Here is a 26,732-nt window from a genome sequence, read left to right as displayed (position 1 = left end):
CCCCCTTACCATCCTGGGCACGGAGAGCGGCTGTCACAGAGTTGCAGACACTGGGGATGGCCCCACCCCTACAGCTCAGGCCGGCCCCACTTGGCCCTGGCCTAAGCAGTTGCATGGCGGGGCCAGGCCAGGCTGTGGTGGCAGGGTCCTTCTCAGTGGCTGCAGCTCAGTGATAGGGAAGCTGAGCCCTGTTAGTAGGAGCAGCCTGGCCCAGCGCTCATGGGCAGCGGCTGGCCCAGCAGCAGGCTAGCCAGGCCGGCTTGGAGGTGCTGCGGGGACTCATGTGTCCGCAAGCTTGTGTAAGAATAAATCTTGTTCCATTTACAGCCCCTTTAAATCCTCTCATTCCAATTCCTGATATTCAGAAATGCAAAAGTAAATCACTATGTACCTACAGTTTATCTCATATTTTCCCATATAAAATTACCTGAAAGGATGGGTGGAATATGTATGAGGAGGTCGGGAATGTGTTAAGGGGCAAATGATCGAAGACTTGCAAGTGGATTGGTGGAAGTCAGTGCAAGGTATCGGATGCAGTAAGTGTGGTAAAGGAGAAAAGTGTATTTCCAGGGAAGGAGGTCATGTGAAGGAGGTGCTGGTTTTTTAAGGAAGTTGATGGGATGGATTTGTAGCGGGGGGGGAATGTTGGTACATGCTTCTTTGACTATTTTTTTTCAGAGGTGGACACTAGGATAGGAACAGGAATTGTAGAAGCGGATTGTGGGTGTGAGTTGGGGATATGGGATACTTGTTCTCCAGCTATTTCTATATTAATAACTGTGAAATCTGTAGAGGAGATGAAACGAAGAGAGCAAGTAAAAATCTGTAGGGATATTGGGGACATCAGTAGATTTCTTATTAGTATCTATCCTAAGTATTTCTTGCTGGCAGCCTAATCTAAAACCCACTGTAAATGGAGAGAGTTCGGTAGGCTGCACAGGTTCTGGATCAGTCCTTTAGTTTGTCCTTCTTAAGTTAAGTTGACAGTACTTACTTGCTAGTCTTCTGCAACAGTAAAAGAGTGGAGCTGGCTTTTTACCCCAGGGGAGCGTAAAAGAACCAGGCAGACTTTGGGGGAAAAACTATGAAACTAGAAATTAATTAGAAAGATGCACAGCAATCTTTCTACATCTTAGCTCTTGCAGGACTAACTTGAAAAGCTGTATTTTTTTTTTTTGAGAGGATATTTTTAAAAAAATGTAGCTATTAGACAGTGACATTGTAATATAACCAATATACAGTTTTCTTTTTGCTAATTTACTGTTGTGTATTTAATTATAATGCAGCTAATAGCCGAGTTGTATATTTTTTCAAAACTGCAGTATTTGTTTCATATATACATATATTTTTTTAGTGGAGTTCAATGTACTATATTATTACTGTAATGTGATGATTACATATGAAATTTAATTATAGATAATATCTCAGCTTTTGATGAATATCCAAAATAAATTTAATGTTAATTAAATGTAAATAACATTAGTGAATATTTTTTCAGTTAATGCAACATTTCCAATATATCTCTTTCTTATTAGGGTATCCTCTTGGTATATGATATTACCAATTATCAGAGCTTTGAAAATTTAGAAGACTGGTATAATGTGGTAAAGAAAGTGAATGAAGAATCAGAAACACAGCCACTTGTGGCCTTGGTAGGCAATAAAAGTAAGTTGTTAATGCTAAAATAATAAATACACTGAAGTGCTTTGAAATAATAGAGTGAAATAATATAAGGCCTATTATGTTGTTATGCTCTAATTAAATGTTTTGTATATTAAATTTAATTTGGTTCTGCATGGCAGCAGTAGTGACAATGCTTTCTCTGTTGGCTGGGAATAAATTTAATAAAATAACTGTGTTTTAAAAACATGATATTAAGTCTAAAGAATTCAGTTGGTAAGATTTCTGTTAGATATCTTATGTGCCACCTGTAATTTTGACTAAGTTGCCCTTTTCCCATGAATCTGCTGTTTGTATTTATCCTTAACTCTTTTCCTGATTATCAGAACATGACCTGATAGTTTGTTCAGTTGTTATCATCAAAGAACCTTAAGAAACTGCATCCATGTTCTTCCCTCACTAGAACAAATCACTAGATCAATCTTAGTTCTCGCTTCCCCTTTTCTGAGCCTTCCAGAAATACCCTGGCTAGAAAAACAAGACCCAATCTCACTCTTACACTGTTCCAATTGGATTCAAAGTTAAAAGTTATTCCAAGAGTCTAAAAACAAATGAGGGTGGGGAGGGAGGGGGGAGTTCTGCCACCTTTTAGTAATGGTAACATATTTGTTTTAACAACCCAAAAGGTCAAAATAATTTTTGTGCACTTCTCAAATGATTTGAAAAATGTCAAGACCCAGCTTGGGGTGGGGGGGAAGAATAATTCAGAAAGGTAATATTTTGTTCCCACAATACAACCTTTTTTTTAACGGAAATCCTGAAAGGATCCTACCACTCCATCCCTCCCTTTCTTCCTCCCCATGCCCCCCCACCCCAATAAACACTGACTTTCGGAGCTCTTGTGCACATATAAGTAGCACTTCTGAATGCGTAACACAGATTCTGTAGCACCACTAGCCAGTACCGTATTTACTTAGATCCAAGATGACCTTGAATTCAAGATGACTCCCCACCAAGAATTAGATTTTAGACATGGAAAATTTATAAATCTACTAGCCAGGTGCCCATCAGGAATGACAGGGGGAGGGGGCGGGTGGGGATGCAGTGCCACCACCCACCACCCTGTGTTGCTGCTGCCTCCCAAGAGCAAGGCGGGGGAAGCTTGCCCCTCTGCCCCCCTTGGCCAGCTCCCTGCACCGCTGCCATCTCCAGGGAGCAGGGCTGGGTTGGGGTAAGTCCAGCATGGCTGGCCTCATCCCTGCTGCTCCGTTCCCTCCGTTGCTGCTGTCATGGCGGCATGCTGCTGCTGCCTCCTCCTGTCCAGAATGCTCTTGGAGCATTCTGATTGGTTGTTTCAGTAACCAGAGTGCTCCAAGAGTGTTAGGGACAGACAGACAGACTCAGCCCTTTAATAGACTAAGCCCTTCCATGCCTAGAATTTAATTATTGGGGGAGGTAATCTTAAACTTGTTCCCCTCAATTGCTGCAGGAAAACAGAGGAAGGTAGAGACAAGGGGACAGGCAGGGGGAAAATAAGTTGGAAAGCAGGCATTCTCTCTCTCATCCTTTGCCCCCTAGTGACTACTCCTTGACCACTTACCTCCCCCTTCTGCTGCTTTCCTCACTGATCTAGGCACAGGTCAAGCCCTAAAGGTGCTCCTATGCCATGCTGCAGGGAGGAGCTATGCTGGGAGCCTGGTTTTCCAGGCACAAGTTCCTCCTTCCCTGCCCTGTCTCCCCTACTGCTGAGCCTGCTCAGGGGGAAGGAAAAATCTTTGCCTTCAGAGCCTTTTCCCTGCATAGTTATTTCTTGCAGTCTAGGGCAGGAATGGCCAGAGCTCTCCTGTCTGCTGCAGCTAAGAATCATAGAAAATAAGGGTTGGAAGGGACCTCAGGGGGTCATCTAGTCCAACTCCCTGCTCAAAGCAGGACTACCTCCAACTAGATCATCCCAGCCAAGGCTTTGTCTAACTAGGTCTTAAAATCCTCCAAGGACAGAGATTGCATAACCTCTCTGGGTAGCCTGTTCCAGTACTTTACTACACTCCTTATGAAAAAGTTTTCCTCATCTAACCTATACTTCCCCTGCTGCAGCTGGAGACCATTGCTTCTTGTTCTGTTGTTTGCCACTACTGAGAACAATCTAACTTCATCCTCTTTGTTGAAAACTGCTATTAAATCCCCCTCAGTCTTCTCTTCTCTTCTCCAGACTAAATAAGTCCAGTTCCTTCAGCCTCTCCTCATAAGTCATGTCTCCCCAGCCCCCTAACTATTTTCATTGCCCTCCACAGGCATGTCATTGCCCTCCATTTTCATTGCCCTCCACTGTCTCCAATTTGTCTATATCCTTTCCATAGCAGGGGGCCTAAAACTGGACACAGTACTCCAGGTGTGGCCTCACCAGTGCAGATCACTTCCCTCAATCTGCTGGCAACGCTCCTACTAATGCAGTCCAGTGTGCTGTTAACCTTTTTAGCAACAAGAGCACACTGTTGGCTCATATTCAGTTTATTATCCAGTGTAACCCCCAGGTCCTTTTCGGCAGAGCTGCTGATTAACTAGGCAGTCCCCAGCCTGTATCGGTGCATGGGATTGTTGCATCCTAAGTGCAGGACTTTGCACTTGTCCTTATTGAACCCCATGAGTTTTATTTTGGTCCAATCCTCCAATGTGTCAATGTCCGTGAATCCTAACCCTACCTTCTGGTGTATCTACTAGAGACTGACTGATCCAGCTGACAGCTTTGAGTATCTGCTGTACAGAGAAGCCTGGCTGGCTGGAGACCACAGAAGCAGTGTCCAGGTTCCTCTTTCCGTGCCAGTGAGCAAGGGAGGGGATCTAGGTAGGGAGCAGAGCTGAAAGCACAAATCTGCATGCTACTGATGCTGTCTGTGCCCCACCTGAGCTCTCTGCACAGCACTTGCCACAGCTCCCAGCTGGAGTGGACTGATATTTGCTTCTAAGACAAGACTTTGTTTTCCCTATGATGAAGGGTGGGGAGACCTTGGCTTGGAATTGAGTACATAAGGTAATATTCTGTATTCTACTGAAATACAAATAATGAATTTTTTTTCACTGATATTTTACCTAGAAATTTGCTGGAAAGACGCCATCATAGATTAGAAAAAATCAAATCTTGATTTTGTTATTTCAGTTGAGAGTTTTTCATTTCCTATGAACATGGGACCAAATTTGGGCCAGTTTTTTTTCTCAGTTACGTACGTGCAACATTTGTCTTCTGCCCTGAGTGTGGTTTGCTCAACATATGCTTCTATTTTGTCACAAACAGATAACAGAATCATTGCTCATAGAAGCAGCATGGTTTTGATTCTTGCATATTGCAGGTTAATACCACTAACAACTACCAAGTGTTTCCAGATGAATGTGCTCCACTTAGAATGGTTCAGCCTCTCTCTTCAGTAGCTGACGAGTCTCAGCTCCTCAGCATGTTGTCCTGTTTGGAAAATATAGATCCACATATTTAGGTCTAAAATGGCCAACTGTGATACTTGCAGTTTGACTTCCTGTATAAAACAGGCCAAAGAACCACATCTAATAACTTCTGTCTCAAGCTCCAGTTTGTCGTAGCATATCTATTAGGAGGATATTCTGATAAATTGATTTAACAGCAAATAATGGAGAATCCACCATTTCCCTAGGTAAGTTGTAACAATGGTTAATTATTCTCACTGCTAAAAAAATCCATAAAAATGCTGAATACCCAGTCCTTTTTGGTGCTTTTGAAATCGAGTAACTGTGTAGGTGAATCGCTATGAATTTGGAAGCCTAACTTTAGCTAACTATTTCAGAAATTGTGATGTAGGTTTAAAAAGTGCCACCAATTAAATATTTTAATCGTCTTTGTCTTCAATTTCTGTTTGCCACGTTTCACACATGCTCCTTGGTTCCTTTACAAATTGAATCAATATTTCTGAATATTAGTTTAATGCACTTGTATGGAATTGAAGTGAGAGAATATTTTTGATTTAGTTAATATTTTAATTGTGGGGAAAAATCTTGAAACAGTTGATTTCTTTAAAACTCGACATTTTTACCTCCACCTTGAAATTGCATATAAATGTTTCGGTTTGTGTGTACAAGAATATACTTACACCATGTTTTGAACTCTGGTAGTTGAAAATATCTTTTTATATGCAAAAGTTATCTTCAAGTAATAGAGTGAATTGTGGTTGTGTATAACTCCTTGTAATTGCACTTATTTTTCACTGCATTTGTCTCGGTTACTTTTCACACTACTTTCTCTGTGACAGCTACTTGTGTTTTGGGATCTTGTTACATACGACTGTAAATTCTCAAGCAAATCTCTATTTGTAATAACTGTAAATCCTGTTTGAGAGGGTCTTTCATGGAGGTAGGTTTCCAAACTCTAAACTGATATGATTGCTCAGTCTATGGCTCACAACATCACTTTTATTACAATGTAGAAAAACAGCATAATGGAGGACTAAAGAAAATTATATGATAACCTATTTATATGCTGAGCTGAAAAAATCCTTTATTTACTCAGCCCTAATTATAAAGAAAATATGTCTTTTTTAATTGCATCTTTCATTTTAAAGCTTTTTATTCCTTAAGGACCAAATTTTCAAGTATGAAGACCAGCGGTGACTCGAGTAGGGTGCAGGGCCTGGGGGAAATTGGCTCATGCAAGGCCCCGTCCCCACTCTGATTCCGTGGGCCCCGGGCTCCCAGCATCGGCAAGGCGGGTGGGGGATAGCAAGCTGCTGGACAAAGAGCCGCTGCTTTGTCTGGCTCTGCGGGGCCTCCCAAAGCATGGGGCCTGGGACAGTTGCCCTGATTCACCATCCCCCTCCCCACCTCGGGATGGCCCTGATGAAGGCTTAAATTATGCCAGCCCAACAAAACCTGCATTTTTGTGCAAAATCCAGTCTGTTGACTACATGATGATGGGGAGGGAGTCTGATCTAGCTAAACTGTTTCTAGTTAGAGCAGATTTTTTTTTTCATGTCCCCCATGCACCTTTCTTCCTTCTCTCCTTTTATGATTTCATTTGTCAGCGCATTTTGCTTTAGAAGTTGTTTTGCTCTTAGTTGGGGCGGGGGGAGCTTGTAAACCACCATTATGGGTGTGTCTGTCTACTATGTTGCATGCATCTTTCATGCAGTATATATTTTCTGTGTTTGGTTGCCATGTCCATACTACCATGTTAACTACTCAGCTGTTTTTCATCTGCTTTTCATCAACCTTTGGAGGTTACTCAAACAATGTTTATGTTCCTCTCTTTCTCCTTTCATAGTAGTCAGATGAGTGGAAGACCAATATTTCTCTTAAGTTCTAGATCTAGTTTTCTTGGAGCTGTCAGTAGTTTTCTTTAAACAGATTGTGTTCTTCTCCTTCATATAAATATGCTCACTGTTGTAAACTGACAGGTTTTGAATGTTTTTCAGTCAGAAACATTTTTCTGTTACTTTTAAAATAAAAAAGGAGGATGAGCACAATATATTTTAAGCAAAAATGGCAAATTTTATGGGCTCAATAATATGTTTCAGAATAGTCAATTAGAATTAAACAGCACTCCTCTATCATGGTAAAAAAAATTCTGTAAATACCTGAACAAAGAATTTTCCTCTCAAAATGTAACTAGTTGGAGTCTTGCAGAATAAAATTCTGTAAACCAAGAAGAATAAATTCCAGAATTCAGTGTATTAAGTTCATTTTGCTATAGTATGCTATATAATGAGAGAACTTGCATTTAACAGTTTGATTTTAATGTGAAAAAAGATCTTCCTCTTTCACCATTTGTGCTGTAGACTGGTACACAAAGAAAACTTGATACAATATTTATGAAACCTGGAAAAGGTTCTCTGTTAGCCTATCAGAACTGAAGGATGTTGTTCTGTTTTTATCCTCTGTGCTCTGATTTTCTTGAATGTCCTGAATGTGAATTCTAACTTGTGTTTTCAGCTAGGATATTGTTTTTTAAACTTTGTATTCTCAATGCATTTATTCTTTAAGAACAAAGATGAAAACTTTCCTCCTCTTCTTGAAGAACTTTTCAGCTCCGATTTTAAAATGGGAATTCTACTCCTTGCAGCAACTTGATTCCTGGCTTGTTATGGTGAAATTATTGTAATGTTGGGTTTAATTTTCTTTTGTGACTTGTCTTGAAACAGAATCCAGTATTCTGTCATTTGGTTGAAGAGTCTTAATGTGGTTTGCATTGTACTAGAGCATTTGCAACAGTGCAAGTGCGCGTTGTCCTCCGTTTAATTATGCATTTGATGCTTTAGCTTTTATCAACAAAGTCTTATAATATGAAAGAAATCTGGGCTTCCTTGCAGGACCAGTTGGGAATACAGTGAAGCTTGTCTAAGATGGAACTTGTAGGAGCTGGAAACCTGCTCAAGCCAGAACATTTCTATTGTCCTGACATGTCTAATTTGGGAATTTAAATGTATTTTAGTTTGTGTGAACTGGAAACTTTCTAAAGTGGAAATGGAAAGGAAATATGAGGAGGCGTCTGGCTTTTCAGGTTCCTGCTCAGATGGCTTTCATTATCCTGCAGGGCACTCTGTGGCAATGGGGATAGGGCAGCCATGGTGCTAAACTACCCCCACCCCCTCTTTCACCTGGACAGCCCTTGCTACCCAAGTGTGTCTGGCATGCAGCCCTGATCCCTGGCTGCTGGGGCATCCTTTAGAGTTGTTGGCATGCAGGAAGCCTGGGATTGGGAATAGGCTCCCTTGTCCTGGTGTGCTCACTGTCGCAACCCAAAGTTGTGATTTTTTGTTTGTGCGCGCTTCAGCACTGCTAAATTATTTTCCCGCCGATTGTAGCTTTCTTTGCACAATAGAGTTCTCTGCTGAAGGAGAGAACTCTGGTGCAACGGGGGATTTCCCACCAAATTACAGCTTCTTTGCAGGGTGCATTTCTCTGCATACTAGTGATGCACGTTGCAAAGGAGTTCCCGCCATTTGTATTCAGATTCGTGCCACATTATTGGCCAGTTCCAAATGTAGGCACACGTGGCGGCTAGCTATTGGCTTGCTAGCTGTACAAAAGGCTTGAGTGGTTTCCGCCCAAGTTGGAGGACTCCACGAACACCAGGAGGAGGAGACTTCACGCTGTGTGAAGATCTCTAAGCGCTGCGGATCCTCACGGACCCAACGCTTTTCTTAAGCAGGCAATAGAGGCTTAACAATCGGACCCACGGAGCTTTAACTACTCCGGAGGGGAAACAAAAGAACGAACCGCCTCTAGTCTCTCCCTGTCGCCGAGCGCAATCCAAGATGTATCCCTTTCCTGTGAACCCAATTTTCGAACCCACGGAGCCTAAACAACTCCAGGGGACCAGGGAACCAAACCGAACCTGCGGAGCTTGAACAACTCCGTGGGAGCAACCAAATTTGTCATAGTCCTCTAGCGAGGATTTAAGCGGAGCTGTGCCTGGAAACCTGTCCAGCCTACACCACTCTACCATCTTTGGGTGTAAGTAAACAATCTTTTCAATCAACCACTACGCATTTGTGACTGATTCTAGCTCGCCACCGGTTTTCTCCGACCCCGCGTGCCCGGGCTGCTGGCCACAGCCCGCATGCGCAAAGGCGGGCCGCGGATCGCCCCTCCCGACTCGCGTTTGGCGGCGGGATCGGGGCTTGGCCCACACACTCACATGCCTGGGACACTTTTAAAAGGGTATCACAGCAGCCTGGGACTAGGAAGTGCCAGTTTCCCTGCCCAGGCACCCTGTGGCGACAGTGTGGCATCCCCGTTCCTCTTGCTTCCTGGTCCCCATAGTCTTTCTGGTTGCATGTAGCAACATGAATAGGATAGCCTGCAAGCTCTTGCAGGTGGCCTGGGTTGGGGAGCTCTGTGCAAGTGGCAGCAGTTAATTGGGGGGCACAGACTCCTTCCCCCCCTCCCCCTTCCCATTAGCTACTGCTGCTTCTTTCAGTGAGCCCCTCACTCTTGCCACCCAATTGAGGCTGTTCCTGGGTGTCCTGCAGTGGCAGGGAGGAGGCAGTGAGTAGAGCCGTCCCCTTTACCCCAGAAGAGCCAGGGATGTTCCTCGTTGTCCTGTGGGGGGAAACTCTTGTTGCTGCTTCCTGCCCTGCAAGGACTGGTGCTGTTCCCTGGTCCCTGTAGACCAACAATCAGCTTTTGCCAGTGTCCTAGCTGTAGGCATTAGGTTTCCCACCTAAGCTCTAGCAGTCTGGGCAGCACAAATAATAAGCATATAATGAAATGTAAGTGTAATTACAAGGAGTTGTACACAACCACAGTTTACTGTATTGACGATTAACTTCTGCATGTAAAAAGATATTTTCAATTACCACCCTGATGACATTGCTCCCCCCACCAGTCCCTCTGATCAGGCCAGGATCATCCCTGTCTAAGCCGTCCTGGGTAGGGTTTGAATAGGGATGATCCTGCTTCATACAGGGGGTTGGACTAGATGACCTCTGGGCCCACATCTCCACAAGCAGTTTGTGGTGCCTCAAAGCCTTTTGAGGTGCTGCAAAATGCATGTGGCACATGTTACTCTGTTCACCATGCTGTGTATGTTATCTGGAAATTCTGCAGAGGGCAGTGGTGCTAGCATTCTCTTGCCCCCAAATTTCCAGGTCCCTGGGGAGCCCTGTGGGCTGGATGATGTGGTGCTGCAGGCTGAGTCTGACCCATGTGCTGGTGGCTGAGCATTCCTGCTCTAGAATGTTTGCAATTCCACCCATTTGACATCACCTGAAAATTTGCTAGGTCTGTATTCAATCCCATCCTCCAGATAATTAATGAAGATTTGAAACAGTACTGGATGTAGGACAGACCCCTTGGAAATCCTTTGCAATACCTCCTCCCAATTAGACATGCCATTAACTGAGAATTATGAGAGCCAATTATATATTACTTTTGCAGTACTTTCATCTAGACCAGAGGTAGCCAGCCTATGGTATGCATGCCAAAAGTGGCATGTGTCACACAGAGGCAGCCTGCGGCAGACTGGGGAGTGGATAGGCTATAACAACAGATAGGGCAAGGGGCAGAAAAGAGCAACACATCAGGTAAGGAGAAGAATGCAGAATAGAAGATTGGGTAGGAGCACAGGGTGGAGAACAAAGTAGAGCAGCCAATCTGGCAGGGAAAGGGGATGGGACTGGCAGTTGGCAAGTGTGTGGGGCTAATTTGTGATATGCCTGCCAAGTAGATCAGCCCCCAAAGTGATATAAGGCATGTGCAGGCATTACACGTAGGTCGACCAGCTCTACTTTAAATCAGTCTAAGTGCCTAAATGTACATATGTTCGGGGATCAGGTTCTGGATCAGGTCCCTGGAACGTCTGCATGCGACCCTAGGCTGTATTTCTTTATCCTACTAATGAAAATGTCATGGGAAATCGTGTCAAAAGTCTTGTTTTAAATGAAGGTATATTGCATCATCAACTGCTCTCCCCACACCCACAGAGGCTATCACTTTGTCCTGGAGCTCAGGTTAGTCAGACATGACTTGTTTTTGATAAATGTCTGGTGGTGGTTCTTGATCACTTTGTGCCTCTCTAGGTATTTAGACAAAGATTCCTTGTTGACCTACTTCATGATCTTTCCAGGTACTGATACTGTACCTGTAATACTCTGGATCCCTCCTCCTTTCCTTTCTCAAAGATGGGTACTATTTCCCTCTTCCCCCCCCCCCCCTTTTTTTTTTTCTAGTCATCCAAGACCTTATCTGACCTCCACTAATTACCAGTGATGATAGCCAAAGGCCCTGGAAACTACCTCTGCCAGTTCCTTCAATATTCTAGGATGCATCCCCTCCAGCCTTGTGGAGATAAAAACACTCATTTTAGTAATCCCCAACTTGTTCTTCTACTATTTCTTGCTGCTCATCTCCTCCCCTGTTCTAGCTGCCAGCTGTGCTTGGCATTTCATAGTTTACCTTATGTGTAAAGACTGAAGTGAAAAAAAGGTGTTGCACACTTCATCCTTCTCTGAGTTGGGACTTGCACTTGAGTTCGTTTTCCTCTGAGCATCCTATGAGTATGTCAGGAGGGTTTCTGTTGTTGCATTTTATGTCTCTTGTTAATTGCAACTTAGTTTGTGTCTGGATTTCTTGATTTCCTCCTTTTGTCCGTACAGTACTCTTATACCCTCCCTACTAACATGGCCAAGCTTCTCCATTTTCTGCAAGATTCGTTTTTTTCTGAGTTTCATCTCATTGAAGAGTTCACTGTTTAGCCAGGCTGGTGTCTTGCCGCACTTCCTGTCCTTTCTCCTGTAGGCCCCACTTGCACCCTGAATATGGCCCCATATTACTTCACAAGTCAGGTTGTCAAAAACAGATTAGGTAACTTGTTCATTTGTTTGTTTACATCAGTAGTATGGTTGTCAAAGAATTTAGGGAGATGTTGAGAACTTGTTGATTGAAATGTGATGAGTATGGACAGATTTTTGCCTCTAGGCTGGAATGTAAAAATGTTACCTGTGAATTGAGTGGCACCCTAGTCAGAGTTGTCATCAAATCTAAAATGGGCTACATTCCTAGTTATGCAATTGGCATCACTAAAGCTCAGCACCTTTCACAGTCTTGTGCATCTCCTTTGTGCAGGTTGTTAACAAATTTGTTTCTCCTTGAACTTCCTTTAATAATCTGAAATATTTCAATTTCCTACTGCAAGGATCAAAATCCAGTAAAAATTTGCATTTAGAATCTTTTTTTTTTTTTGGTGGGGCTGGGGTTTTTTGGGCTTTTTTTACCTTGTTTATGCACATTTTGCATGGCTAATCTTTAAAGAATGATTAACAACTGCTTTCAATCTTTGGTTTAAGCAATGACTGGCTACAATGTTTGCCTAACTAATATAGGATTGCTACATCCAGAAGGAGCATGTAATAAGGAAACTTTAAAATTCAGGAGTCTTTCTCTTCTCTACCTTACCTTGAGGGTGCTGTTTGTTAATTCCAGTTGACTTTCTGAGGAGTTGGGGATCTCCTAAGTTCTTGAGGGTTTTCTCCTCTCCTCTTCTGAGCTATTGATATCTCCTCAGGACTGCTGAAACAAGGAGCCTTCCCTGCAGATTAGACCATTGGGAGCAGAAGGGGGAAAAAAAACAGAATAATTTGAGACCCATCCCTCTCCTTTCTTGAGCATAAGTGCCCTTCTCTCTTAGGGCACCTATACACGTGCAGGAAGGCTGCTCTGATGCACAGTAATTACAGCATGTCAGAACAGAATCGATTAATTGTGTCTGCTGGAGCATGGTAATTACTGCGTTCCAGCAGACTTCAGTATCACCTGTATCGGCATCCCCATGCTAAAAAATGGCGGCAGGGGTGCTACATGCTTTAGTGAAAACACCCCTGTCACCGTTTTTTAGAGTGGTGATGCTGAAACGTGATACTCTGGGCACTTTAATTAGAGTGGTTCTCAAAGCCACTTTAATTAAAGTGCCCTTCCCCCCCCCACTCCCAGAGCACGTTTATGAATGCCCTAGGGTTCCTGCTTTTGTTTTTTCTGTCTTTCTTCCTAGTTTATGTCCCCTACATCCTTCCACAGTGGTCCTGTCTCACTCCTTTGGACTGGACTCGGACTGAAAGTCCAAGTAAAGACTGACTGTAGCTAAAATCCCACCCAAGTTGGCCGCTTGTATTCACATTTTTAAATCCATTTGCTCAAATTAGGGTTGGGTATTTGACCGGTCAGATAAAGTTCAGTCAATGGACCAGTAAAACATTAGTTAAAAATTATGGAAAAAGGAAAAGCCAGTAGGTCCAAATAATACACAGAAAAAGAACATTTTTTTTCATTAAATGAATCGAAAACAATTTAAAAAATATTTTTGTCAAGAAAACTGCAAAAAGTAGATTTTTTGTAAAATTGCTATAATATTTGACCATTTAAAAAATATGCAGTCAATTGACAATACTTGACTGGTCAATTGACCAAGCTTGCCAAACCTAGTTCAAACATCAGCAGCTCTGTTGCCTATACCTGTGCATTTTCAGTGAGCAACTAATTAAAATTTGACTTGGAATTTGTCTTTATAGTTAGAATTTCACATTCTTCACAGATTTATTAATAAATGAAAATGAAATATTGAATCTTTACATTTGTCACTGTCAGCTATGAAATCTAAACAGCTTTACTAAAGGATGTGAAGTAATAGTAAAAGTATATAACTTGCTTGGTATTTCAGTTGACTTTAACACTTGGAACAGCAGAGCTTTGCTCCCTTATATTTTGCCACATAATACGTAATTTGCACCCGACAATGATGTAAGCCCTATTTTTTAGAAAAAGTTTAAGAAACAAAAGTGGTAAAAGTCTCATTTTAGACTTTTACAAAAGTATCCTATTAAGAATTACTATAAATTAAGATACAGTTTTAAAGCCAGTAACCTACGTTTTTTGCTGTTGGGATCTTTGACTTGTTAAACTGTGCATCAGCTTAGTAAGCAAATTCACAATGGGTCATCTTGTGAGTGTGTATCGGAGATTGTATTAAGTTTTATTTGACTACTGATGTATTTTTTAACTTTTGATTAGTTCTTAAATATTTTTCTTCTGCATCTGATCTAGAAGCAGAATCCCAATGTCAAGCCAGTATTCTTAGTGGATATATTTTAAACAAAAATTAACCCAGGTTGCATGGGAGCCTACACTCTTTTGATTTATAGCTGCCTAGATGGTCCCAGGGCAGTGGTTATCTCTAACTTATATTGGGTGTAGGAATTATCAGGCACCAATGTACATTGGATGAATGATTTCTGCTCTTGGAGATATTAACCAGATCCTCTCCCCAATAAAGACTAATAACTCAGATTTTTAAACAGTCTTCATGACAGATGGGGGGCATAAAGGAGAGAGCATCAACACTAATTAAGAATGTTGACTATATGTTCGCCTTAGCTGTGATTGATTGATCTAGGAGTACTATCTCTGTGCAGGAAGTGATGTGCTGTTATATTGTGAAGATTAAAGGTTACATTTTAGTGTGCCCTTCAACTTGCATTCATGTAAAACACAATCTTTTTACCTATCTTATCTGACTGCACAAACATTTCCCAGCCCACATGTGAATGTTTGGCTTTACTTTGCACTCATGTGAATCTTGCCAGGAGGAGGTCTTGTCCAATTTGCTTCAGACCCTGATACTACCTCAGTTTCCCTTTTCCCCCAGTTAAACTTCACATGAGTTGGGGGTTCTCAGTAATGCTCATGAGGCCTACTTTCCTTAGCTCTTCCACCAGGAAACAAAAAGGGAGTTGCTATGTGGAGCAGTTCACAAAACTTTCTAAACTCATGCTTCCCGTTTTAGTCTTGGTGTGCCTATTCATACAGTTCAATCATGTGACTCCTAGTTGCAAAAAATCTGAACCCCCTTAAAATACTAGTCTGCACTGTGATGGAATCAGTCTGCCATCTTTTTTGTGTCTATCTAGAACATTGTTTTTTAATATGTACATAAAATACTTATTCCAACCTCCTACCTAGGATAGGAAATTGCACGTAGCCTGTAAATTATTTTTGTTTTTCCAGTGATGAGTTTGGTCCCATCACTAAAACAATACTTAAGTCAATGAAAGAGATAAATGACAAGTGGAAATAACCTTGTATGTGAGGTAATAAAATATTTGCATTCTGCATTGCATTAGGGACATGGGCAAATTGAAATTAAATTTCAGATCATAGAGTTTTTTACTTAACTGCAAGCATGTTCCTACAGAAGGGAGCTAAGCAAATGGCAAATTATTGGAAAGTTGAGGACAGTGCGTTTTGCAATTCTGATGTGCTCTGTGGGCTGTGAAGTGGGAACATACATTCAGGAAGATTCTCTCCCTACAATACATCTCAAAGAGTCTAGACATGGACAGGAAGGATGACCAAGTGTTGGACCTAGTCTTTACACATTTATCTGTTTGGATAAGTGCCTCTATATCTTGCCCTCTTTTTTTACATATAGTTCCTATCCAGAATCCTTCTTGAATTCATATGTGAAGTGAGGAGCCAGAGTGGAGATCATCCAGTAGGTTAAACAAAAATTTAAGTTTTCTTGTGGTCTCTCCAAATCACTAGTTGCCCTGGAGTTTGATTGCAGAAACCATGAGTTTTGGCAGTGGCCTGTGCCTATGGAGGCTCATAGTAGCAATAGTACCAAGTAATAGGGCAGCATGAGGAAACTTCCTCTAAGTACGGTAGCAAGAAACTGCTGTAACTGATTATTATTTTTATGGGCAGCGCCTGTCAAGCCCAGAGCCACTTCCTGTGCTCAGTAGGGGCAGAGGGGGTAGTCTATAGCCTGCCTACTTTTTGGCTGACTAGGACCTGCACTGTACCTGATTACACCTAAGTTTCCTTTTCATTCAGAATTTGAGAGAGAGTATAAAGTTTAAAGAACAGTTTAAAAGAGTAGACTTATTTAAGTCCCATTGATAAATCAATACTGTGTTAATGGATATAACTTGATTTCCCTCCCCCCCCCCCTTAAAATTTTGATCGTGTGTGCTGTTTAATTTATGCACATATGTCATGCCTGCAACAGAGGATAGAAATTAGTAGCTATGTCCAAAAAAATAACAAAATTGTTACTGTATCTGGACACTCAGAAACCACTGTGGTGAGCATTACAGAAATGCCTGTAAATACTAGCTTTCAGTAACAGTTGTGTTTATATTTTTGCAAGCATCTGTGAAGATACCTTTTAAAAATGACAAATAGTAATAAATCATTTAAATACAAAGGATAAAACAGCATGGGCATCCTGTTTTTATAATAATAGACAAATGAAACGCTGAGAGATCTTGTGCTATTTCCAAGGATTTGTCTGTAGTTTATTTAGCAGTGTAGACATACGTCTAATGAAAAGAGATGCTGCATAAACCATAGTTCAGGCTGAATGTGCTTCTGTTTTTGGTTTAGGTAGAAATGTTTTTTCTGGCTGCGTCCTTCATACTTAGGTCTTCTTACAACAAATGGAAAGCCCTTAATTGTACCTAAGGGAATAGTTAATCTACAGTGGACATATGGTGGACAAAAGCTGAGTCTAGTAAATGAAATAAAATTATAAACAGAAAACGTGTGAATGTCTGCACAGTCTGACAGTGATGGGAGATATTGTACTGTCTGAGTGTAGCTTACTTAAAGTTACTTTGTAATTCTTTTATATTAGTGAGTTAATATAGGTTAATGCAATTTAAAATAGATCTGCATAACTTTTAAAAAATAAACTAGATACAAAAGTTTTATTTGGTTAATAAAACATGAACAGTTTTTTGCAAAGGCATGGAACATACATATTTAATCTTTGTACCCCCTTCACCTCTTTACTGTATGACAAATATATTTTGATGCCATCAAGGGGATGGGACTTGCATTTTCGAAAGAGTTGCAGGATTTTGATTGGGGGCAGTTAATCAGCATTAACCCCGAACCGCTCTTGGTCTTTATGGATTCAAGCATTATATGTGGTTGCACTGCTCCAGCAAAAGGTTAAGTATTAATGGAAAATGTTCACAGCTCTTTTACTCAAAGAAAACATGTTACTTGTAAGTTTTCTTTTGATTTTTAGTTTTACAGTTACATTGAATGTCTTCATTCATTTAGCCATCCATAAAGCAAATATTGTTGCACATGCAGTGGATAATAAGTCTTTTTAGGACTTCTTGTGTGGTATGTCACAGATCATTAACTGCAAGTAACCACCTGACTTGAGGGAAGTCTGGAAGCATCATTACAGTGAAATAAGCTTTTATTTCTGTATCACTGCAGCACATTGATTTGTAGGAATGTCTCCCATTAGCTACTGTGGAAATATAGTCTCATATATTACCATTGAAGGAAGCTGATGATAGAGAATAACCAATGTTCAGGTGTGAAAAGGACATTAATATCAGAATGTTGGACAAAGTAAGAGAAAAGAAAAGAAAGTCTATTATTGTAGCAATGATTTTATTTAAGGACTAGATACTGGTAAGTAAATATTTTTGGAATTATTTGTTAATCAGTGCTGGACATCAAGACTAATAAAATATAGTAGGAGCTAAGTACAAAGTTGACTTTACTGCAACTTCATCTGGTCTGTTTACACGTAATGAATGTTTACTACTCTGCGGTGGGCAGAGGGTAGGAAGAAGGAGTAAGTATCTCCTGCTTAGCAGGGAAAGCTTAAGGTTTTTTCTATTTTAGATCGGACTAGATTTTTTTAAAAAGCCAAAAACTTTGAGATCCTGTAATTTATTTCATCCCATCATAGACTCAAATGAATGTAACTGATAGCAGGTTGGGACACTGAAACACAAGTTCAATTACTAAAATATTTTATGGCCACGTTGACCTTGTGGAAGATAACATTAAAGAAACACCTTTGCATGCTATCTTGATCTACTTCCCTATTGTTTTAGTAAATATTTGGCCTCAACCTCTATCCCACATTGCATCTTTTCAGTGGTAAACAACAAAATGTCATTGTAAGGGGGGGGAAGGGCGGGGAGGAGTTCCTGGGCACTTGAAGAGAGAGTTGCCATCCCCCTGTTTTAGGGCAGTCTGCCCTTGCACTTTTCTATAAAGCTTTGATGTAAATGGATCTCTAAATGTGGGAGGTTGCCCTAATTTGCGGCTGTGATGTACTGGGCCAGTTACATGGCTCTGAGCCATCCCTACACCATGTCCCATGCCTTGCAGATAGTATCCAATTCCACATGCCACTTCCCCAGCCTCTTACTGGGCTGTTTTCGGCCTCTGGCCCACTCAGGCCTCAGGCCCCTCTCACTGGGCCACACTTCGACCTCTCACTGAGCCGCACTTCATGCTTTGTAGGCTTTGGGTCCCTCCCAGTGGACCTTGGTCCCTCTCTGGGCCTTTTACCTCTGAGGCCTCAGATCTCTCCCAGTGGATTTTGGCGCCAAGCCCTTCCCCTCTACAGGGTGACCCACGAGGCAGTGGAGGATGAGGCTTCCCGGCACCCCACACTCGCCTTTCACTGGGGAGGCACAGGTGTGGCATTTCCTGGGGGCTGCCCCACCACAGGTAATCCCCACCACACCAACCATCCCCAGCAGGGTGCAGTTTCAGGTCTTACCCAGGACCAAGAAGAACCTCCATCCTCATAGTTCTTCCCCTAACCTCCAGATGTTACAGGAGGTGCAGTCCTTAGGCTACGCACTGTTATTCCTCCAGCTCCCCAGACATAACTGCTGGACCTGCTCCCAGAGTCTGGGCTTATACTCTGCCTACCCAGCCCTCCTCCAGTCAGGTGCCCCCTTGCAGTCAGGTGACTGCCTAATTGGGCCTGAACCCACCTGCCAGCTGCTCCACAGCCTGTGATGTTCTTAAAGTGGCAGGCACAATTAGTGCACTGCCACAGTTATTCATTAGGAGAGCATTTATTTTTCCCTCCATCTGTATCTTTCCCCAGTGTTTAAAATAGTTTTTTAAAATAATAATTTGTTTTGAGGAAAAACAAATATTTTACAGTAGCCTTTTTCAGGTGTTTTTTTAACTGTTCTAAAAATTGCTTTTTTACTATTGGCAATTGCTATAAAAATGCATATAAAGGGCAAATAACAGCTAAAGATTTAGCTTTTGGGTACATACAGATGCAGTTTCATGTGGGCCCTTCTTTTGCTGCAAAGGTATACAGTGAAGGGGTTTTTTTTTTTTATGCTCGATTCTTTTTATCTTTTCATTGAAAGTCAAAATGATAGACAATTTTACTACAACTAGATTTTTTTGATACACCAAGATAACATCACATTCAGTACGTTATGCTTACCCTCAAAATATGATTATAAGCGTTTTGCTAAATTTGGGTCCTTGGCAGTGGTTCTGTTGACCTAGCAAGACAGTCCTGAGGTTGACTTCGCTGGATGGTGTGGGGGCCAAGGGGGGATCGAGGACCGGGAATCCTCGGGAACGCTAGCTGGGGTTGCAGCTGCGATCCCGTGACGGGCAGATGGGTACTCTCTATCACCGGAGCAGAGTTAGGCACAGACGAGACACGTATCAATTGGAAAAAACAGAGGTGGCTTTACTTACACTGTAGAGTCGTATACAGCGCAGGCAATCGTAGTTGCAACAATTCTAATCTCTAGTCGCTAATCGAGGAGCTCTTGTAGACCGGGTAGCTCAGGTCTAACTCGGGCATGCAACATGGAGGATACATCGCAAGGCTTCGTCGACGGGGAGTCGTTGGCAGGTGATCAAGCTGCCGGAGTTCCACTCCAGGGGGAATCGCGGAGTTCTCCAACTAGGGTGGAAACGCCCCTAACCTTTTATATGGCTAGTGAGCCAATTGCCAGCCGCCATGTGGGAATCATTTAACATTGGCCAATCGTATTATGCAAATCTGTATTTCCTCGGCGGGAACTCTATCCACGCCGGAACTCTTCACCATGCCGAGACTTCTCCTGCCTTACCGTGCCTTGTGCTGGAAAGTTCCACTGTGTTGAGGCACTGATCCAAATCAGCTCTGACAGATGGGACATCAGTGCCCTGGGATTCTACTTTCAGTTTAGGTGGCAACTGTGTGGTCTCTTCTCTCTGGCTTGTTTATTCTATACATCAGAATGAGAGAAAACATAAGTGGTGATGTTCTTCCATGCACTTCTTACTTGTGGAACAAAAACAGAATGCTGCTAAATGCATAGTGCAGATCTTCATAATATGATTATCCTCTTCCTGGCTCAGCATCTCATGGAAACAAATGACTCAGTTCACTCCTCTCTTGTCAGGATCTCAGGCATCTTTGAGGCTTTTCTTAGCTATCTTCTTAAGAGGAGCTGAGGTTCTACAGTTCACAAAGTGATTTTTCAAATACCAATTTATTGAACCTCTCCTAGTCTGGACCAATTTGATCTCTGGTGTAAAGCGTGTGAGGAAGGGTATTTGATATCTAATAAAACAGAAGAAAGTAACATCTGTGCATGTGTACAACTGCTATTAAAAAACGAACAAACTTTTTTTTCTGTTCAAATGTCATATTGTCGTATACTTGTTTAAAGTCTGTTTCCAAATAAATGTGAATATATTAACAGTTTCATTTTCACTGTATAAGGTCACATTGCCTCATTTAGGTCAAAATTATGTTGGGATACAATGATTTATGCTTTTTGGACCCCTGTACAAAGATGAAAATATATATATAGCCCTTGGCGCACTGTCCTGGCTATGAGCACTAACCACCCTCCCCTTTCATTTTGCATTAGCTTTAAGAAGAGGTGATTGGTTGGTCATACCTCACTCATACAACACATGCCTCTAATTGTGCAGCAGTATGCTGTGAATGAGTTAAAAGATCAACATTTGCTCTTGGTTAAGCAGGTGTAAATTTAGGATGTATCTAGCCAGTTGCCTCAGATTGTAGTAATTATGAACAGAATTTGGACCAGAATCTTCCTTTGGTTTCCTGCTCCCCTTCTTTTTTTTTTTCTTATATCAAATATGTTTCCTGTGTTACTTACTGAGCATCATGAAATATGGCTATCATTCAATCTGAGACTTTAGTAATCCAGTAATAGTATCAGAGGACTTAACTAGAGATTGTTGTCTAATGAATGGTGATGGGAAGAAATAAGTAACATTTAGTATTTTCTGAGGTGAAATTTGCTTACTACTTACATTTATATATTCATTTATTATTTTGTGGTGTAGTAGCATTTAGAAGCACCATCCATGATTGTTGTCCTGTCATGCTAAGTGCTGTACAAAAACAGAGTAAGAAGCCATTCCTTTCTCAAAAGGTATTACAGTCTGAATGAGACCTAAAAGATAAGAGTAGAGGCACACACGATGATAAAGTGACCTGCACCAGGGCTTTTCAACTTCTCCCTCACTAGGGACTACATGCAGAATGGGCTGAAGAACTGGGACTGCATGCTGTGGGCACCACCCTTTGTCACACTTGCAACCCAGGTAACTCCCCCTCTACCCCTGTGTCCTCCCCCTCTACCCCTGTGTCCTCCCCCTCAGGTGGGCAGCCTACCCCTGCCAGTCTCCACACCATACACACAGCCTGTATCCCCTCATCTCCCCTTCCTCGCCACACAATGCATGGGCAGACTGCCTCTCTTGCTGCTCCTGCAACCACCCACACCCATTCCCCATCACTTGGGCAGCCTTGCTCCCTCCCCTGCCATACATACAGCCCATGCAGCCTGGCCCCCTTTAGCTGCAGCACACCTGCTCTTTCTGCCCCTAATACTGGCAGGAACCAGAAGGTGAAGGAAGGAGGAGAATCTGGAAGACTATGGCCGCTGTCCCCAGAACAGTGGCCAAAATGGTGGCCAGGTAGGAGTCCAGAGGCTGCATTTGGCCCTTGGGCCACCAGTTGGACAGTCCTGACTTGCACCAAATGGCTTGTCCAAAAAAAAAAATAAAATAAAAAATGGAAAGAAAAAGTGAACTCCAATTGTAATGCCTCTGTCAGTGCATCCTAAATCAACCACCTTCTTCAGTCTCAGTGTTAACATACCTTTAACATTCTTTTTACCTAATTTTTGTGTATAACGTATATAAATTTATGTTCAGGTAAAGTAGTTTCATAGGTAAGAGTAAGATGTTCCCTTCTGATTCTAACAATTATACAGTAAAAGCCCTCAATTCAGAATAATTATTCCATTATCTTAAACGTGCAGAAGAAAGTTCTTTGAAATTACTAGCCTACTATCTTTTGCCTCATTCCCTGCTGCAATACATGGGAGTTTTTAGTCAAACTCCCAAATTGGGCTATATACAAAGTGTTTTTCCCTGTGGAAAATGTTGATGACTTGGTGAAAAATCTAAAAACAAAATGCTTCACGTACTTGATTCCAAGATGAGATTTTTTTTTTTTCCCCCTCATTCAACATGGGGAAAGGGAACCTCATCTTAGAACTGAGTAGCAAGTTAAAAATATGGTACCTTGAGTCAGCCTGGATTCTCTTGCTGCTCCCCAGCTCTGTGTGGATTCCTTCTCTACTCCCTGACTCAGCATGGCCAAGTCAGGCCCTTGCTTCTTTCTGGCTCTGTGCTGGGACCTACCTTGCTCTGTGAGAGACCCAGCATGGAGGATCTAGCAGTGCAGCTTATAGCAGTGAGGGAGGATGCCATGGAGGGGAACAACAAATGTCTGGGGCAGGCAGCAGGGGGACAAATTCCAAGCGACAGGCATAGGAAAACTGAGTGGGGGGAAGACACTGGGGAGGAAGGTGCAGGGTTGTAAGTTGTAGGGGGGAACAAGGGTCCAGGGTCAATCTGCCTGCCTCTGCAGCTACTTGCTTACCCAAGCCTTTTCCCCCTGCCGCTGCTTTCCCTGCCACAGGGGGTGGGGGTGGGGGAGGGGGATGAATTTAAGACGATCCTCCAATAATTAGATTCCATACATAGAAAGTTTTTTGTAATTTTCCATGTATAGAATCTTAATTTTGGGGAGTCATCTTGGATTTGGGTAAATACAGTATGTTGATTTGGCTACAGGTCGTTGTCTTGCAAGAACTGTAGTTTTCTGTGTTCCTTTCCTTGCTGTATCCTTGACTCCCTAGTTAAAGTACATGTTCCATGATGCAGAATAGTCTATTCTTGGTTAGGGGAGGTTGGTGTATCTTCAGAATTCCTGATGAGTATTTATTAAGATAAGGGAGAAGCGGTGGATATTGTATACCTTGACTTCCAAAAAGCCTTTGATCTGGTGTCCCACAATGTTCTTGCAAGAAAATTGGAAGATAGCAGGCTTAACTGCGACACTGTTAGGTGGGTATGAAGATGGCTGTGGGCTAGGACTTGGAGAGTCCTAATGAATGGATTTGTGTTGCATTGGCAAGAAGGTGGGCAGTGGTGTCCCACAGGGGTTGGTGCTTGATCCTGTACTTTTTCAACATCTTCATCAATGACTTGGATGAGGTGGTGAAGAGCTCACTGGCCAAGTTCGCAGATGACACCAAGTTATGGGGAAGCATGGTCATGCTTGAAGATAGGCCACAGATGCAGGCAGGTCTAGACAGCAAGTCAGGACCAGATGAAGTTCAATGTCGAGAAATGTAAAGTGCTCCACCTGGGGATGAACTATCCCCTGCATTCCTACAGGCTTGGCAATGACAACCTGACCAGCACTATGAATGAAAGAGACCTGGGGATAATAGTAGACCACAGCAGGAATATGAGCTGGCAATGTGACTCCATTACCAGCAGGGCAAATAATACTCTAGCATGTATCAATTGATGCATCTCCAGCAAGACCAAGGAGGTGATTCTTCAGCTCTACTTGGCACTGGTGAGACCCCAACTGGAGTATTGCATCCAGTTCTGGATGCAGCACTTTTAACAAGGATGTGGTACAACTTCAGAGAGTCTAGACAAGGGCCACCCATATAATTGGAGGCTTGCATGGCAAGCCATATGAGGAAAGGCTGAGGGACCTGGGACTTGGTGGCGATGTGTAGGGGGTGCACAGGGGGCACGTGCACCCACTGAGAGTGCTCGTGCACCCCATGACAGGTTGCGCTCCCCGCTTAGGTGATGGGCGGGGGGCAGGCAGGAGCGCTGGTCCCCCCGTGAGAGCACTGACCGGGGAGCGGGAGTGCTGGATGAAGCACCAGGGCTGCTTCTGGGAGTTGCTGTGGCCGCTTCCTGGTCGGTGAGATTGGCTGTGGGGGGACCTCTTCCCCCCCCCCCGGTTGCTGACTGGTTGCTGGGTGGGGGGCACGTGTCCGTCCGTCCCCCCCCCCCCTTACTAAGGTGACACGAGTTCCCCATGCTGGGACTCTACAGCTTGAAAAAGAGAAGGCTGAGAGGGGACTTAGTAGCAGTTTATTGGTACATCGGGCTCATAGATTCATAGATGTTAGGGCCGGAAGGGACCTCAATAGATCATTGAGTCCGACCCCCTGCATAGGTAGGAAAGAGTGCTGGGTCTAGATGACCCCAGCTAGATGGTTATCTAACCTTCTCTTGAAGACCCCCAGGGTAGGGGAGAGCACCACCTCCCTTGGGAGCCTGTTCCAGACCTTGGCCACTCGAACTGTGAAGAAGTTCTTCCTAATGTCCAATCTAAATCTGCTCTCTGCTAGCTTGTGGCCACTATTTCTTGTAACCCCCGGGGGCGCCTTGGTGAATAAATACTCACCAATTCCCTTCTGTGCCCCCGTGATGAACTTACAGGCAGCCACAAGGTCGCCTCTCAACCTTCTCTTGTGGAGGCTGAAAAGGTCCAGTTTCTCTAGTCTCTCCTTGTAGGGCTTGGTCTGCAGGCCCTTAACCATACGAGTGGCCCTCCTCTGGACCCTCTCCAGGTTATCCGCATCCCTCTTGAATTGCGGCGCCCAGAATTGCACGCAGTACTCCAACTGCAGTCTGACCAATGCCCGATAGAGGGGAAGTATCACCTCCTTGGACCTATTCGTCATGCATCTGCTGATGCACGTTAAAGTGCCACTGGCTTTTTTGATGGCTTTGTCACACTGCCGACTCATGTTCATCTTGGAGTCCACTAGGACTCCAAGATCCCTTTCCACTTCCGTGCCACCCAGCAGGTCATTCCCTAGGCTGTAGGTGTGCTGGACATTTTTCCTCCCTAGGTGCAGCACTTTGCATTTCTCCTTGTTGAACTGCATTCTGTTGTTTTCTGCCCACTTGTCTAACCTGTCCAGGTCTGCTTGCAGCTGTTCCCTGCCCTCCGTTGTGTCCACTTCTCCCCATAGCTTTGTGTCATCTGCAAACTTGGACAGAGTACATTTCACTCCCTCGTCCAAGTCACTGATGAAGACATTAAAGAGTATCGGTCCAAGGACCGAGGACCGAGGAGGCTCGGTGAACAACTGTTGACCATGTGGTGCCTTTGAGGAGAACCAGGAGTAATAGCCACAAACTCCCGGAAGACCGTTTTAGGTTCAACATTAGGAAAAACTTCTTCACAGTCAGGGTGTCCAGATTGAGGAATAAGTTCCCTCCAGATATGGTGCAATTGCCTACTCTGGAAATCTTCAAGAGGAAACTGGATAATCATCTTGCTGGGGTCATCTGAACCCAGCTGTCTGTCCTGGCTGGTGCGGGAGGCTGGACCCAATGCTTTTCCAAGGTCCCTTCCAACCTCACAATCTCTAAATCTAGACCGATGTAGTCCATCTGAGAAACCTGCTCCAGAAAGGAGAATGGGGAACAATTCCCATAAGGCACTGTTTCTGATTAAAAATATTTCTGTTTTCAATCAAAAAATATGTGCCTTCAGTTTTCCCATGAAAATATAGATACTTCCTGCCAAAAGTTTTGTTTGCTCAAAAAAACAATTTTCAGTTTCTGAAAAACGGTTTTGACAGGCAATTTTAGATTTACTCTAAACTTTTATATCATCCTCTAGACTCGGCCAGCAGGCAACGTTTGCCATAAAATCATTAAAGTTTTGATCTGTTCTTCCATTTGAAAAATAGTGCCATATTTAATGATATTGGAATCAAAATACCTTTGACTCACTAACAATATTGTGTAAAAAAACAAAACAAAAAACCTAACTTTCTAATTTATTAGGAAAAGTATTGCATCAAGTATTAAGTATTGACAAAAATGTTAATAAAGCATTATTTAATACAGTGGTTTTCAACTTTTTTGGACCTTGAGGCTCCACTTGTTGGACTTGATGAACCTTTCTGTAACTGTTGTGAAGTAATTGGCACTCAGTTTAAAAAACTGATAGCTCAGCCTGGCCCAGCATGACTAAACCTTCAGTGCTTGGGGTTCTGTGCAGCAGGGGCTGGGGCAAATCCTGGCAGGGACTGAGGCATTTTTTTTTCCCCCTTTCCCCCAACTGTCAGAGCTGCTTATGCTCTGGGTCCTCCCCAGAGCACAGCAGCATGTGAAAATGCAGCCCCTCCTGGGGTGCACAGCAGCAGCCGAGTCCCATGTGCTCCATGTCTGGCTGTGTCTGCCACCAGTGGGGGTAGAGGAGGATAAGGGGAGGGGCAGAGGCTGCAGGGGGGGCAAACAATTGCTGTGGGTCTGACTCTGGCCCCAGCCTGGGCTTAGGACCAGAGTGGGAGCTGCAACAGCTGTCTGCCTCCCTCCTCCCTGAATCTGAGAAGAGGAGCTCTTCCTCCCTTTATGCGCACTGGGAGGATGCTTGTTTTACATCCAAGGCACTGGGATAGGCACTGCCTCATGGGGGGACAAGGCCCCTT

The 26,732-nt window shown here is 43.1% G+C and overlaps 1 protein-coding gene across 2 annotated transcripts in view; it reads left to right on the top strand.

The window, feature by feature from the left end:
• The window catches only part of RAB28 (RAB28, member RAS oncogene family), a 112,546-nt gene that overhangs the window by 32,542 nt on the left and 53,272 nt on the right, over positions 1-26,732 (top strand). For both annotated transcript variants that reach the window (XM_006265184.4, XM_019479740.2), the window contains exon 4: positions 1,536-1,665. In XM_006265184.4, coding sequence (XP_006265246.1) covers positions 1,536-1,665 — 130 coding nt within the window. The remainder of the gene's footprint in view (positions 1-1,535; positions 1,666-26,732) is intronic.

Source organism: Alligator mississippiensis, chromosome 2 (genome assembly GCF_030867095.1).
Source record: "Alligator mississippiensis isolate rAllMis1 chromosome 2, rAllMis1, whole genome shotgun sequence".
Classification (NCBI taxonomy): Eukaryota; Metazoa; Chordata; order Crocodylia; family Alligatoridae; genus Alligator; species Alligator mississippiensis.
The sequence above is the reverse complement of the archived record's forward strand: the minus strand, read 5'-3'. Positions and strand labels throughout refer to the sequence as shown.